General features: G+C 44.1%; 1 protein-coding gene across 1 annotated transcript in view; it reads left to right on the top strand.

Annotated features, from left to right (window-relative positions):
* The first annotated feature begins 641 nt into the window (after nucleotides 1-641).
* GLP1R (glucagon like peptide 1 receptor) overlaps nucleotides 642-16,177 on the top strand; it is a 164,799-nt gene continuing 149,263 nt past the window's right edge. The window contains exon 1 of the mRNA XM_040347860.1: nucleotides 642-779. Within this exon, the coding sequence (XP_040203794.1) occupies nucleotides 642-779 (138 nt within the window). The remainder of the gene's footprint in view (nucleotides 780-16,177) is intronic.

Raw genomic sequence — 16,177 nt, 5'->3', positions numbered from 1 at the left:
GGGTCCTGAAGACTCCAACAGTGGTCCCTCCATCGTGATATCATCATGCCACTGTTGGAGTCTTGAGGGCCTTGTGAGAACCCCACTAATAGAACAAATCAGAGGGTCTGTTGGTGAGAAATCCACACAAGGCCCTGAAGACTCTAACCGTGGTCCTTCCGTTATGACATCATCTTGCCACTGTTGGAGCCTTCAGGACCTTGTGAGCACCCCCCCCAATAGAATAAATCAAAGGGTCTTTCGGTGAGGTGCTCACATGGTCCTGAAGACTCCAACAGTGGCATGATGATGTCATGACGGAGGGACCGCTATTGGACTCTTCAGGAACAAATCGGAGGGTCTATCGTTGAGGTACCCACAAGGTCCTGAAGACTCCAATAGTGGTCCCTCCATCATGACATCATCATGCCACTGTTGGAGTCTTCAGGACCTTGTGAGAACCCCACCGATAGAACAAATCAGAGGGGCTTTTGGTGAGGTGCTCACAGGGTCCTGAAGACTCCAACAGTGGTCCTTCCCTTATGACATCATCTTGCCATTGTTGGAGTCTTCAGAACCTTGTGAGCACCCCAAGATAGAATAAATCAAAGGGTCTTTCAGTGAGGTGCTCACAAGGTCCTGAAGACTCCAACAGTGGCATGATGATAGGGACCGCTATTGGACTCTTTAGGAACAAATCAGAGGGTCTATCGGTGAGATCCTCACAAGGTCCTGAAGACTCCAATAGTGGTCCCTCCATCATGACATCATCATGCTACTGTTGGAGTCTTCAGGACCTTGTGAGAACCCCACTGATAGAATAAATCAAAGGGTCTTTCGGTGAGGTGCTCACAAGGTCCTGAAGACTCCAACAGTGGCATGATGATGTCATGACGGAGGGACCACTATTGGACTCTTTAGGAACAAATCAGAGGGTCTATCGGTGAGGTACCCACAAGGTCCTGAAGACTCCAATAGTGGTCCCTCCATCATGACATCATCATGACACTGTTGGAGTCTTCAGGACCTTGTGAGAACCCCACAGATAGAACAAATCAGAGGGGCTTTTGGTAAGGTGCTCACAGGGTCCTGAAGACTCCAACAGTGGTCCCTCCATCGTGATATCATCATGCCACTGTTGGAGTCTTGAGGGCCTTGTGAGAACCCCACTAATAGAACAAATCAGAGGGTCTGTTGGTGAGAAATCCACACAAGGCCCTGAAGACTCTAACCGTGGTCCTTCCGTTATGACATCATCTTGCCACTGTTGGAGCCTTCAGGACCTTGTGAGCACCCCCCCCAATAGAATAAATCAAAGGGTCTTTCGGTGAGGTGCTCACATGGTCCTGAAGACTCCAACAGTGGCATGATGATGTCATGACGGAGGGACCGCTATTGGACTCTTCAGGAACAAATCGGAGGGTCTATCGTTGAGGTACCCACAAGGTCCTGAAGACTCCAATAGTGGTCCCTCCATCATGACATCATCATGCCACTGTTGGAGTCTTCAGGACCTTGTGAGAACCCCACCGATAGAACAAATCAGAGGGGCTTTTGGTGAGGTGCTCACGGGGTCCTGAAGACTTCAACAGTGGTCCTTCCGTCATGACATCATCTTGCCATTGTTGGAGCCTTCAGGACCTTGTGAGAACCCCACTGATAGAACCTCTATAGAAATAGATCGAAAACACTTGATTCAACCCTTTTAGTGCATTTTGACGAGCGCTTGTGAGTGTTTTTCTTCTCAAATGCAATAATTAAATGACTATAATAATAAATAATAAAATAAATAAATATTAAAATAAATACAAAATAAATTAAAAATAAATAATAAAATAAAATAAACAAAAACCCCAAACCCCAACCCTTACTCCCTAATATTAACCGCTAGCCCCTAATAGGAATATTAAACCTTAACCCCCTAACCCTACAACTAATATTAAACCCTACCCTAACCTAACTAAATAAATAAATGAAAAATAAATGAATGAATAATTAAATAAATGTACCCCTAACCCTAATATTAAACCCTAACCTTAACCCCTAAAAAAAAAAAAAAAAAAAAAAAAAAATGTACCCCTAACCCTAACCTTTAAACCCTTACAAAAAAAAAGTTAAAAAATAAATAAATAAAACAATTATAAATAAAAGCAGATGAAAAAAACCTGAAAAACATAGCAACAAATGATGAAACAGATGATATTTTTCTCTGCTGGCTAATTAAAAAAAAATGCCAAAGCTCAAAAACGCTTTGAAAACGCCTTACGCAAAAAAAAATAAAAAAATGCGCATACAAACACATGAAAAACGCCCGAAAAATGTAATGAATATAATAAATAATAAAATAAATGAATATTAAAATAAATAAATAATAAATACAAAATAAATGAAAAATAAGTAATAATAAATAAACAAAAAACCCTAACATCAACCCTTAACCCTAATATCAACCCCTAACAGGAATATTAAACCTTAACCCCTAACCCTAAAACTAATATTACACCCTACCCTAACCTTAACCCCTAACCAAACTAAATAAATAAATTAAAAATAAATGAAAAAATAATTAAATAAATGTACCCCTAACCCTAACCTTTAAACCCTTACAAAAAAAGTAAAATAAATAAATAAATAAAAAATTATAAAAAAAAAGCAGATGAAAAAACCTGAAAAACATAGCAACAAATGATGAAACAGATGATATTTTTCTCTGCTGGCTAATTAAAAAAACACCAGAGCTCAAAAACGCTTTGAAAACGCCGTATGCAAACACTTAAAAAACGCGTACAAACACATGAAAAAGCTTCAAAAATTTATTGAATCTAATAAATAATAAAATAAATTAATAAATAAATAAATTAAAAATAAATGAATAAATAATTAAATAAATGTACCCTTAACCCTAACCTTTAAACCCTTACAGAAAAAAAAAAAAAAAGTTTAAATAAATAAATAAATTATAAATAAAAACCTGAAAAACATAGCAATAAATGATGAAACAGATGATATTTTTCTCTGCTGGCTAATTAAAAAAACGCCAGAACTCAAAAACACTTTAAAAAACGCCTTACGCAAACGCTTAAAAAATGCACATACAAACACATGAAAAAGCTTCAAAAATGTAATGAATATAATAAATAATAAAATAAGTGAATATTAAAATAAATAAATAATAAATACAAAATAAATAAAAAATAAATAATAATAAATAAACAAAAAACCCTAACATCAACCCTTAACCCTAATATTGACCCCTCGCCCCTAACAGGAATATTAAACCTTAACCCCCTAACCCTACAACTAATATTAAACCCTACCCTAACCTTAACCCCTAACTTAACTAAATAAATTAATTATAAATAAATGAATAAATAATTAAATAAATGTACCCCTAACATTAACCTTTAAACCCTTACAAAAAAAAGTAAAAAAATAATAAAAATTATAAATAAAAGCAGATGAAAAAACCTGAAAAACATAGCAACAAATGATGAAACAGATGATATTTTTCTCTGCTGGCTAATTAAAAAAAAAAACGCCAAAGCTCAAACGCTTTGAAAAACGCCTTACGCAAATGTTTAAAAACGCATACAAACACATGAAAAAGCTTCAAAAATGTTATGAATCTAATAAATAATAAAATAAATTAATAAATAAATAAATTAAAAACAAATGAATAAATAATTAAATAAATGTACCCCTAACCCCAACCTTTAAACCCTTACAAAAAAAAAAAAGTTAAAATAATTAAATAAATAAATTATAAATAAAAGCAGATGAAAAAAACCTGAAAAACATAGCAACAAATGATGAAACAGATGATATTTTTCTCTGCTGACTAATTTAAAAAAAACGCCAAAGCTCAAAAACGCCTTACGCAAACGCTTAAAAAATGCGCATACAAGCACATGAAAAACGCCCGAAAAATTTAATGAATATAATAAATAATAAAATAAGTGAATATTAAAATAAATGAATAATAAATTCAAAATAAATGAAAAATAAATAATAATGAATAAACAAAAACCCCCTAACCTCAACCCTTAACCCTAATATTAACCCCTCGCCCCTAACAGGAATATTAAACCTTAACCCCCTAACCCTAGCACTAATATTAAACCCTACCCTAACCTTAACCCCTAACTTAACTAAATAAATAAATTATAAATAAATGAATAAATAATTAAATAAATGTACCCCTGACATTAACCTTTAAACCCTTACAAAAAAAAGTAAAAAAATAAAAAAAATTATAAATAAAAGCAGATGAAAAAAAACCCTGAAAAACATAGCAACAAATGATGAAACACATGATATGTTTCTCTGCTGGCTAATTAAAAAAAAAATTTAATGAATATAATAAATAATAAAATAAGTGAATATTAACATAAATAAATGAATAATAAATACAAAATAAATTAAAAATAAATAATAATAAATAAACAAAAAACCCTAACCTCAACCCTAAACCCTAATATTAATCCCTAGCCCCTAACAGGAATATTAAACCGTAACCCCTTAACCCTAGAACTAATATTAAACCCTACCCTAACCTTAACACCTAACAAAACGAAATAAATAAATTAAAAATAAATGAATAAACAATTAAATAAATGTACCCCTTACAAAAAAAGTAAAAAAATAAATAAATAAAAAAATTATAAATAAAAGCAGATGAAAAAAAACTGAAAAACATAGCAACAAATGATGAAACAGATGATATTTTTCTCTGCTGGCCAATTAATAAAACGCCAGAGCTCAAAAACGCTTTGAAAACGCCTTACGCAAATGTTTAAAAATGCATTCAAACACATGAAAAAGCTTCAAAATTGCAATGAATATAATAAATAATAAAATAAATGAAAATTAAAATAAATTAATAATAAATACAAAATAAATTAAAAATAAATAATAATAAATAAACAAAAAACCCTAACATCAACCCTTAACCCTAATTTTAACCCCTAGCCCCTAACAGAAATATTAAACCTTAACCCCCTAATCCTAAAACTAATATTAAACCCTACCCTAACCTTAACCCCTAACCTAAGTAAATAAAAAATAATAATTAAATAAATGTACCCCTAACCTTTAAGCCCTTACAAAAAAAGTAAAAAAATAAATAAATAAAACAATTATAAATAAAAGCAGATGAAAAAAAAAAGAAAAACATAGCAACAAATGATGAAACAGATGATAATTTTCTCTGCTGGCTAATTAAAAAAATGCCAGAGCTCAAAAACGCTTCGAAAACGCCTTACGCAAACACCATAAATAAATAATAAATACAAAATTAATTAAAAACAAATAATAATAAATAAACAAAAAACCCTAACATCAACCCTTAACCCTAATTTTAACCCCTAACAGGAATATTAAACTGTAACCCCCCTAACCTAACTAAATATATAAATTCAAATAAATGATTAATTAATTAAATAAATGTACCCCTTACCTTTAAACCCTAACCCTTAACCCCTTACAAAAAAAAAAAGTAAATAATAATAAATAAAAGCAGATGAAAAAAACTGAAAAACATAGCAACAAATGATGAAGCAGATGATATTTTATCTGCTGGCTAATTTAAAAAAAACTCCGAAGCTCAAAAACGCTTTGAAAACGCCTTATGCAAACGCTTAAAAACGCGCATAAAAACACATGAAAACGCCCCAAAAAATGCTCAAAAATGCGACCCTTAGGCGTGAATGGCGCCTTGAGCCGCCACCGAGGTGTTAAAAGAGATTTTATTGATGGAGTTTCCATTTTCCTTCAGAGTGGAAAGTAGAAAAAAAATCCTCCAAGTAAACAAACACATAAACAGCAAAGAAAACAATCACAAGCTGCGGCTCATCTGACAACACGTGTACGCGATCGCTCCATCCTCGCGCCGCGGGTAATTGACTTGCGCACCTCCCGCCGCTGTTGTGACACGTTTACGACAAGCGGGGTATAAAAAGGCGGCGCTCTCTCTGTTTATATAAAATTCTGCTCTCCGGAGAAAAAGAAGAAGGAAAATTGATCGACTGCAAGAAAAATAATTAACGCCATTCATGGAACGAAATGAAGTTACGGCGTGTATTTGCCGCGCTCGCTTGTCACCGTGATAGAGGGGGGGGGGTAATGAACGCCGCGTAATGTTGTAATATCATCACCCGCGTCTGACTTCAGTTTGATCAGAATTGTGTCTATTATTCTGGGATCGTTGTTTCTCAGAAGCGCCGGATCTGCTCGCCGCCTTGTAGCGGCAAAACCGGCTCTACTCGCCGCCAACAATAACCTGAACAATACATTATACTATAATATATTATACATCGGTCCACAGAACTTGTTTCCAAAATGCATCAGGCTTGTCTATATGTTCATTTTCAAAGTTCAAACGCTGATTTTTGTGGTGAGGACGTAGAAGAGGTTTTCTTCTGATGACTCTTCCATGAAGACCATATTTGTACAAGTATCTGTGGACCGATGAGGTTAAAATAGAACTTTTTGGCCGGAATGAGCAAAGGTACGTTTGGAGAAGAAAGGGCACAGAATTGAATGAAAAGGACCTCTGTCCAACTGTGAAGCATGGGGGTGGATCAACCATGCTTTGGGGTTGTATTGCAGCCAGTGGCACAGGGAACATTTCACGAGTAGAAGGAAAAATGGATTCAATAAAATTTCAGCAAATTTTGGATGGTAACTTGATGCCATCTGTGAAAAAGCTGAAGTTAAAGAGAGGATGGCTTCTACAAATGGATAATGATCCTAAACACACCTCAAAATCCACGGGGGATTACATCAAGAGGCGTAAACTCAAGGTTTTGCCATGGCCTTCACAATCTCCTGACCTCAACGTATATGTACATGCGGCGGTCGGGAAGTGGTTAATACAAATTTTTACCTGGGGTGCCCAAACTTTCCATCCCCACTGTATTTGTATCATTTTCCTTCCACTTCACAACCACTTTGTGTCTCTCACATAAAATCCCAATAAAACACATGTACGTTTTTGGTTGTAACATGAGAAGATGTGGGGAATTTCAAGGGGTGTGAATACTTTTTCAAGGCACTGTATCTGAGCTCTAAACACGTTTCTTTGTCAGGCCACAGCCTCTCGATGGGATTTGGCTCTGGCTCATTGCTCTCTGACGTAAGCTGTGCTACACAGACTGAGACACTTACACAAAAAATACAAACCGTACCAGCGTGCTGCCGCCCCACGCCGGGGCCCATTATCCACAGCGGAGTCCTGATGGGGAACATTTTGACCTTTTTCTTTGTGGTGTAAAACAAAAACACATTTAAAGACAAAATTTCTCCAAACATCATTTATATCTGAAGTGGCCAAATAACAACCCCCCCCCCCCACCCCCCCCCTCATCTTGTAGCGCTACCCCTGCAGAAGACAAATATATCCATTTCCATTAGGAAAAAGGTACTTAGATTTCTTTATTATATAAAATAATGACAGAGCCGTCATCTGCATAGAGAAATAGAAGAGAGAATGTAAATGAACCACTTCACCTCCCGGGAAGCGTTTCGGCACTGCGACGCTTTTACTGACAATTGCGCGGTCGCTTGACGCTGTGCCCAAATAAAACTGACGTCCTTTTTTTCCCTACAAAACGGAGATTTCTTTTGGTGGTATTTGATCACCTCTGCGGTTTTTATTTTTTGTGCTATAAACGGAAAAAAGACAGAGAATTTTGAAAAAAACTAAAAAACAATGGCCCAGATTCTCAGAAGAGATACGACGGCGTATCTCCAGATACGCCGTCGTATCTCTGCGTTGCGCGGTCGTATCTATGTGCCTGATTCTTAGAATCAGTTACGCATAGATTTCCCGTAGATCCGACTGTCGTAACTGTGTTACACCGTCGTATCGTAACTGCATATTTACGCTGGCCGCTAGGTGGCTCTTCCGTCGAATTCCGCGGCGAGTATGCAAATTAGCTAGATACGCGAATTCCCGAACGTACGCCCGGCCGACGCAGTAAAGTTACGCCGTTTACGTTAGGCTTTTCCCGGCGTAAAGTTACCCCTGCTATATGGTGGCATAAGTGCGGCGTAACAATGTTAAGTATGGCCGTCGTTCCCGCGTCAAAATTTGAAAAAGTTACGTCGTTTGCGTAAGTCGTCCGTGAATGGGGCTGGACGTCATTTACGTTCACGTCGAAACCAATGACGTCCTTGCGGCGTACTTTGGAGCAATGCACACTGGGAAATTCCACGGACGGCGCATGCGCCGTTCGGGAAAAACGTCGATCACGTCGGGTCACAGTACATTTACATAAAACACGCCCCCCTGATCCAAATTTGAATTAGGCGGGCTTACGCTGGCCGATTTACGCTACGCCGCTGCAACTTACAGAGCAAGTGCTTTGAGAATACAGCACTAAGTTGCGGCGGCTTAACGTAAATCGGATACGTTACGCCGCCGCAGAGATACGCCGCTGGACGAGAATCTGGCCCATTATTTTTTACATTCTGCTATAAAACATATCCAATAACAAAAATGTAAAAAATCTACCGTATATACTCGAGTATAAGCCGACCCAAATATAAGCCGAGGCACCTCATTTTACCACAAAAAAATGGGAAAACGTATTGACTCGAGTGTAAGCCTAGGGTGTCCATCTACATGCCTCACTTTGCCTCACTGTGTGCATGCCTCACTTTGCCTCACTGTGCCCATGCTTCACTGTGTCCATGCCTCACTGTATCCATGCCTCACTGTGTCCATGCCTCACTGTGTCCATGCCTCACTGTGCCCATGCCTCACTGTGTCCATGCCTCACTGTGCCCATGCCTCACTGTGTCCATGAATAGACTGATGTTTAACATGTTAGTCTATGGAAGGGGTGCCCGGCTTTGAAAAATCGGTGCTCCCCAGCCGTAGATCCCCTAGACAACAAATGTTGCACACTTGAAGAGTGGGGCTACATGTATGCCAAGGTTGCAGTCCAATCCTTGCCAACGGAAATCTCCGAACCTCAGCCGGCATCCAGGGCGATGTGGAATTTGAGGAAAGTGGCCAGTCGGACGGCTCGCTCCTCTCGCTCGGCCTCCTGGCTCTTTTTTTAGCCTCCAATCCACTAGGATGTTAAAGAATGAGCCTGGATGCCGGCCGAGGTTCGGAGATTTCCGTCGGCAAGGATTGCGCCTGCGCAGTCCTTAAAGGAACTTTCTCGTTAGGAGAACCTTAACGACAAGTCACCGGCAATATAAAAAAAAAAAATGAAAAAACGTTGTGGGATCCCCACCCAGTCCATAGCATATCCTTGTCTGAGCATGCAGCCTGGCAGGTCAGGAAAAGGGGGGGGGGACGAGCCAGCGCCCCCCCTCCTGAACCATACCAGGCCACATGCCATCAACATGGGGGGTGCTTTGGGGCAGAGCACAACCCTGAGCGGTGGTTGTGGGCATCTGCGGGCAGGGAGCTTATCAGAATCTGTAATCCCTCTTTAACAAGGGGGCCCCCAGATTCTGCCCCCTAGCCCCCCCCCCAGCCCCAAATTACCTAGCTCAATTGTATCCCACCTTTCCTGGCTTGCCAGGCTGTGTGCTCGGATAAAAGGGTCTGGTACGGATTTTGGGGGGGAACCCCCTGAACCAAACCAACCCCCTAATGTTGAGGGCATGTGGCCTGGTATGGTCGGGGTGGGCATTCACTTGTCTCCCCCCCCCCCCATTCCTGCCCTGCCAGGCTGCTCGCTCGGATAGGTTTTAGGTATGCTGCACGTTTCTTGAGAAAAGATATCCGATGGAAATTTAAATGCATTCAACTGTTTGGAGGGATCATCACATTTCCTGTGGCGGGGAGACTGGTGTCGGGGTGATAACATTGTTATACGTTATCTAGTCTGACGGAGGATTTGTATTCTGCATGGTTGAATGTGGAGGAATTTACATACCTGAGCTCTAAACATGTTTCTTTGTCAGGCCACAGCCTCTCGATGGGATTTGGCTCCGGTTCATTGCTCTCTGACGTAAGCTGTGCTACACAGACTGAGACACTTTCACAATAAATACAAACCGTACAGCGTGCTGCCGCCTACGCCGCGCCCCATGCCGGGCCCGTTATCCACAGCGGAGTTCTGATGGGGAATCTTTGGCCTTTTACTTTAGGGTGTAAAACAAAAATACATTTAAAGACAACGGCCCGGATTCACAGAGAGCAAGGCGCACATTACGCCGCCGTAGAGTAACCAATGTACGCTACGCCAATGCCGCGCAGAGAGGCAAGCAATGCATTCAGCAAGCCAGTGCTCCGAACGCTGCGCCAGCGTGGCGTGGGATTCGAAGGCATACGCCGGCGTAGGTGGAAGTGGGCGTGACCCATGCAAATGAGGCGTGACCCCATGCAAATGATGGGCCGAGCGCCAGACAGATACGTATCATGAACTGCGCATGCGCCGTGACGTGGACGCATCCCTCTGCACCTGCTCACAACCACGTTGGAAAAACAACTGCCTAAACTACGCCGGATCACTGCGTACGGCATGAACGTAACCTACGCCCAGCCAGACACACGCCCAACGTAAAATACGCCGGCTTGTGTTCCCTGGTGCAGCCCTTTGCATGTCTGCTGCTGGGTTGCACCTCCTTTATGGGGAATAGCTTTACGCCGGACGTACAACTTACGCGCACCTCGCGTAGCCTGCGTCGGGCGCACGCAGGTTCGTGAATCGCCGTATTTCCCTCATTTGCATGTTTGAATGGCTAATCAATGGGAGCGGCACCATGCGCCCAGCCTAAGTGTGCGCCCTTCCTACGCCGGCGTAAGCAAGCTACGTCGACGGGGTGTAGCCTGGTTTTAGGCGCATATCTGTTTGTGGGTCTGGCGCACAGATACGACGGCGCACATTTGCACTTACGTCTGCGTAACTTGTTATACGTCGGCGTAAGTGCTTTGTGAATCTGGGCCATTATTTCTCTAAACATCGTTTATATCTGAAGTGGCCAAATAACACCTCCTTTCATAGTTTGTTTATATCATTTTGCAAACAGGTCATTTTTCTTCTTCACTGATGTGCGTTGCTGAGGCAGCACTGATGGCCACTGATAAGGCGGCACTGATTGGTTGTACTGATAGGCACTGATGAGGCGGCACTGATTGGCGACACTGATGGCCACTGGTAGGCAGCACTGATAGGTGACATTGATGAGGAGACACTGGTGGGCACTGATTGGCAGCAGTGGTGGGCACTAATTGGCAGCATTGTTGGGCACTGTTTGGCAGCAGTGGTGGTCACAGATTGGCAGCAGGGGTGAGCGCACTTGTGCAGAAGCCAATTATCGGCTCTTTTATCCTCCACACGCAGGCAGTGAAGAGAACCGGTAACTGGCTTTTGTTGACATCGTGATCAGCTGTGATTGGACAGCTTGGCTTGGACCGATAGGCTCTTTACCTCAATCTGTGTTCAGTAGTTTAGGAAGACACTGCAAGCACAATGCGCGCTGCCCGTGCCCAGCAGCAAGCTCACAATGGGCGCGATCGCGGGAAGCCATCAAATGATGGCCTCCCAGAACTGAACAACCGCACTGTAGCCATAAATCGGCCATAGCGCGGTTGGCAGCAGGTTAATGCCTTTTTATGCACTTTAAGGGGCACACCAAAATTAGACTCGCAATTCTATGATAAATAGTTTATTGAGAAGTTAAGGTCATTCAACATGAAGCATAAGAATAGGAAAACAGCAGCATAAAACTCCTAGGAGTAGATAGCCATTTTGGATGAGGGCTAAGTCACTTTGGAGCTCTCACAATGAGGGGCCAAGCCTAGGCCTGTGGTAAAGAACTTAAGTTCAAATGTGGATCTGCCCTCACGATCAAATAACCTAAATACAGTTCTTAGAGTTACTCTTCTGCCGGCTAAGTTGGGGCCCTTGAAGACCTTGGCACACAGGAATAAAATAAGTCCATGATGCAAGTAGTTATAGTCCTGCACCTGGTGGGATGGGCTGGAAGATAGTAGATGACACCGTTTCAACTAGCTGGATGATGAAACAGAAGGAAGAGGCCAGTTTGGGAACAACAGAATGCTAGGACAGTTGTGAGTACCGAATGGAAGGCACAGTATAAACATTGTCAGTATCCAGCATAACTGTGGGTCCAAGACCCTCTCGCCACTCTCCATTGGGATCCCCTCAGAGACTAGTGAAGACATTGGAGGGGTTCCCTTTAATGTCCTTAAGCTGATGACTGGTGGGAAGGATGGTGTGGACTGTAACCGGCTCTTCTGGTTGGACTGCAAGCCGCAGTCCCAACCCTACACTGCTTTCCTGCTTCTGGATAGGCCCTCAGACAGCCAGCAGCTAAATGTCCCCGGCATAGGCCCCAGACTCTGGCCTAGTAGCCTGGGGCAGCACAACACACGTCCACCCAGACAGCTGTCCAGGTGTCACAGAACCCCCGATCACCTGACCGTCACCCCAAATACATAGGCTCCCCCAGCGGGCCAAAGGAGTCAAGAAAATTTCTGCCCATTGGCTGAGACCAGTCGGGCACTCTGGCACCGCCTGAGGGCCCAAAGCCATTAGGGGCGCGGACTCTGGGCCACTTGAAGCGGCTGTAGTAATGCCGATCATTCCAATAATACTGCTAAAGGCGCGCTGCTCCCCGCCGGCCCCTCCTTCCCTCCCGTCCGTCCCAGTGCTGGTACTGTATGCGTCGTGACATCACCTGGGACAGACGAGAAAAGAGAAGAGGACGGCAGGGAGCAGTGCGCCGTTAGCAGTATTATTATCGGTGAGGTGAGTGAAGCTGAGATACCAGGGCCGTCATGGGGGGCCCAACATGACCGCAGGTACTCTCCTGGACCCCCCCACCCAACATTGTCCCCCAGTGTGTGTGCTTTCCCTCCAGTGTCCCCCATTGTGCTCTCCCCCCACAGTGTCCAACATTGTGCTCTCCCTCCCCATTGTCCCCTGTGTGCTCCCCCCCTCCAGTGTCCCCCATTGTGCTCTCCCCCTCCAGTGTCCCCCATTGTGCCCCCCCGTTTCTCCCTGTGCATGGGGTGGCTTGAGTGTGGGTGGCAGGGCAGGACTTAGGGTGGTGGGGGCCCATGGGCTTAATAATTGAAGGGCCCCTGTTGCAGAGAAGCGGGGGTGGGTTGTTACCGCCGAGAGATCATAGTTATTAGTTGTTGAGGGGGGGCACGACGCTGGGACCGACCTATGGAAGTTGTTGAGGAGGGGGCAGTGCGTCTACCAATTACACTTGTTTGGGGGGGGGGGGTCCGCCGGCAACTTCTTACCTGCAGTGAAGGGGCCCCCTGGAGCATCGAAGTTGTTGAGCAGGGGGCGCTGCCAAGAATTTCATCCATCCGCCAAAGTTGTTGAACGGGGGGGTGCTGAAATTGCAGGAGGGGGTTGCCGCTATTGGGCCCGGGGCCCATTGGCTTGAGCCCAGTCAAGCCCAATGGAAAGTCCGGCCCTGGTGGGTAGGGACATGGGGGCCCCATGATCTTCAATTGCCCGGGGGCCCCATGAGTTGTCAGTCCTCCCCTGGCTGAGACAACCCATTCATTCCCAATCTGCCCTTGCAATGCCCTTGTCTTATCTAATGTCACCAAGTACCCGGCCACCTAGTGACAGAATAGAGAAGTGCAGTAATTCCAGAATTAGGGCAAAATCAGTTGACCTCCTAACAATTGGCCAAGGCAACTATCACTTGGCAGCAGGGGCGTACCAATAGGGTGGCGGCGGGGGCGGTCCGCCCCAGGTGCCACACATTGAAGGGGTGTCAGTGGCCGAGTGACTTCACTATGTGGGGTGCACTCCATACCCAAGTCGGGTGATACTGTCTAATCATCCCAAGGCATCCCTGCTGGGTCTGGCTGCTCCATTTCCCTTTAGGTGTTTTTTAGAACACCCCCATCGCCGCGGCCGCAATGGACTAGTCCAGATCGTCCACTCGTTTTATTGACTGAATTCCCTCCTGCTAGCTCCGCCTCCACCCACCACTGCAGCCTCAGCCTGTGTCTGTCATCTCTCTCCGCTGGGGCGGCTCGGCTGCTGCTTTCACATACAGACACAGGCAGTGAGGCAGGATCAGGAATCGAATCCATCTGGACCTCCCAAGTTACTCCCTAGCAGAGGCTGAGTCTGAGAGCCTGAGGCTGGACAACAGTGGTGAGGGAGGAGGGGTTGTATGAAGAAGAGCCTGGAGGAGTGTGTCTGCCTGCTCTGCCACCCTGTGTGTGCTGACCTGATTTGGGGGGGTGATTGATGTGCCCACCACCCCCTGCCATGTGCACAACTAGCACTGTATGTAGCTGGCTTGATTTGGGGGGGGGGGGGGGGTGATTGATGTGCCTACCACCCCCTGCCATGTGTACAACTAGCACTGTATGTAGCTGACTTGATTTGGGGGGGGGGGAGTGATTGCTGTGTCCGCCACCCCCTGCCATGTGTACTAGCACTGTATGTAGCTGACCTGATTGGGAGGGGGGGTGATTGCTGTGTCCGCCACCCCCTGCCATGTGTACTAGCACTGTATGTAGCTGACCTGATTGGGAGGGGGGGTGATTGCTGTGTATGCCACCCCCTGCCATGTGTACTAGCACTGTATGCAGCTGACCTGATTTGGGGGGGGGAGATTGCTGTGTCCGCCACCCCCTGCCATGTGTACTAGCACTGTATGTAGCTGACCTGATTTGGGGGGGGGGGGGGGGGGTGATTACTGTGTCCGCCACCCCCTGCCATGTGTACTAGCACTGTATGTAGCTGACCTGATTTGGGGGGGGGGGGCGGGGTGATTACTGTGTCCGCCACCCCCTGCCATGTGTACTAGCACTGTATGTAGCTGACCTGATTTGGTGGGGGGGGTGATTACTGTGTCCGCCACCCCCTGCCATGTGTACTAGCACTGTATGTAGCTGCCCCAGGGCTGTCTTAATGAGAGGGCACACTGGGCACTGCCCAGGGGCCTCGCCCAGGGGCCCCAGTTGCATGGGGGCCCCTGCTCTTTCCCCAAAGCAGCTGTTCCTTGGGCTGCCCCTCTACATCCCAGATATCCCTCCAGCACTCTGACCCCTCTACACCCTAGATATCTCCTACCTACTTGATGTCTGTTTACCTGCATTGTCTCTATTGTAGGGGCCCCAGAGCATTGCTTTGCCCAGGGGCCCATGATGCTATTAAGACGGCCCTGATTTGGGGGGGTGATTCCTGTGTCCGCCACCCCCTGCCATGTGTATAGTGTAACACTGTAGCTGACCTGATTGGGAGGGTTGCAGAATGTAGGCATATGCGATTTACAGTGTGCAGAATGTAGACACGTGCGATTTACAGTGTGCAGAATGTAGACACGTGCGATTTACAGTGTGCAGAATTTAGACATGTGCAGAATCCAGGCGTTTGCTATGCTATGGTTTTGTTTAAAAAAAAGCAGTATTATCTGTTCAATAAATGTTATAAATAATTTAAATAGGTTTAAGTAAGTTAACTTATTTTCCAATGTTTTTTTTTTTTTTTTTTTTAAGTTGTAAAGTTTACAAATTCGTGCAATAAATGTTCTTGAAAACATGAAAAAAAATTGTGGGTGTTTTTCCAGGTAAACGTTGGGGGGGGGGGGGTGCCAGATGTAGGATCCGCCCCGGGTGCCAAATGCTCTAGGTACGCCCCTGCTTGGCAGATCAATTTAATAGCCACCCTGCCTAAACCTCAGGGTGCTACAGTTAGGTTTGGGGGGGGGTTACTTTTTCACAAAGGGCCAGGCAGGTTTGGACAGATTTTTTTCCCCCCATAATAAATTAAATCATCATTTAACCACTTAAGCACCGGACCAATATGCTGCTAAATGCCCAAAGGCGTTTTTACAATTCGGCACTGCGTCGCTTTAACAGACAATTGCGTGGTCGTGCGACGTGGCTCCCAAACAAAATTGACGTCCTTTTTTCCCCACAAATAGAGCTTTCTTTTGGTGGTATTTGATCACCTCTGCGGTTTTTATTTTTTGCGCTATAAACAAAAATAGAGCGACAATTTTGAAAAAAATTCAATATTTTTTCCTTTTTGCTATAATAAATATCCCCCAAAAACATATATATATATAAAAACATGTTTTTTCCTCAGTTTAGGCCGATACGTATTCTTCTACCTATTTTTGGTAAAAAAAATCGCAATAAGCGTTTATCGATTGGTTTGCGCAAAATTTATCAGCGATTTTTTTCGTGACTGCGACATTATGGCGGACACTTCGGACAATTTTG

Source organism: Rana temporaria, chromosome 4 (genome assembly GCF_905171775.1).
Source record: "Rana temporaria chromosome 4, aRanTem1.1, whole genome shotgun sequence".
Lineage (NCBI taxonomy): Eukaryota > Metazoa > Chordata > Amphibia > Anura > Ranidae > Rana > Rana temporaria.
The sequence above is the reverse complement of the archived record's forward strand: the minus strand, read 5'-3'. Positions and strand labels throughout refer to the sequence as shown.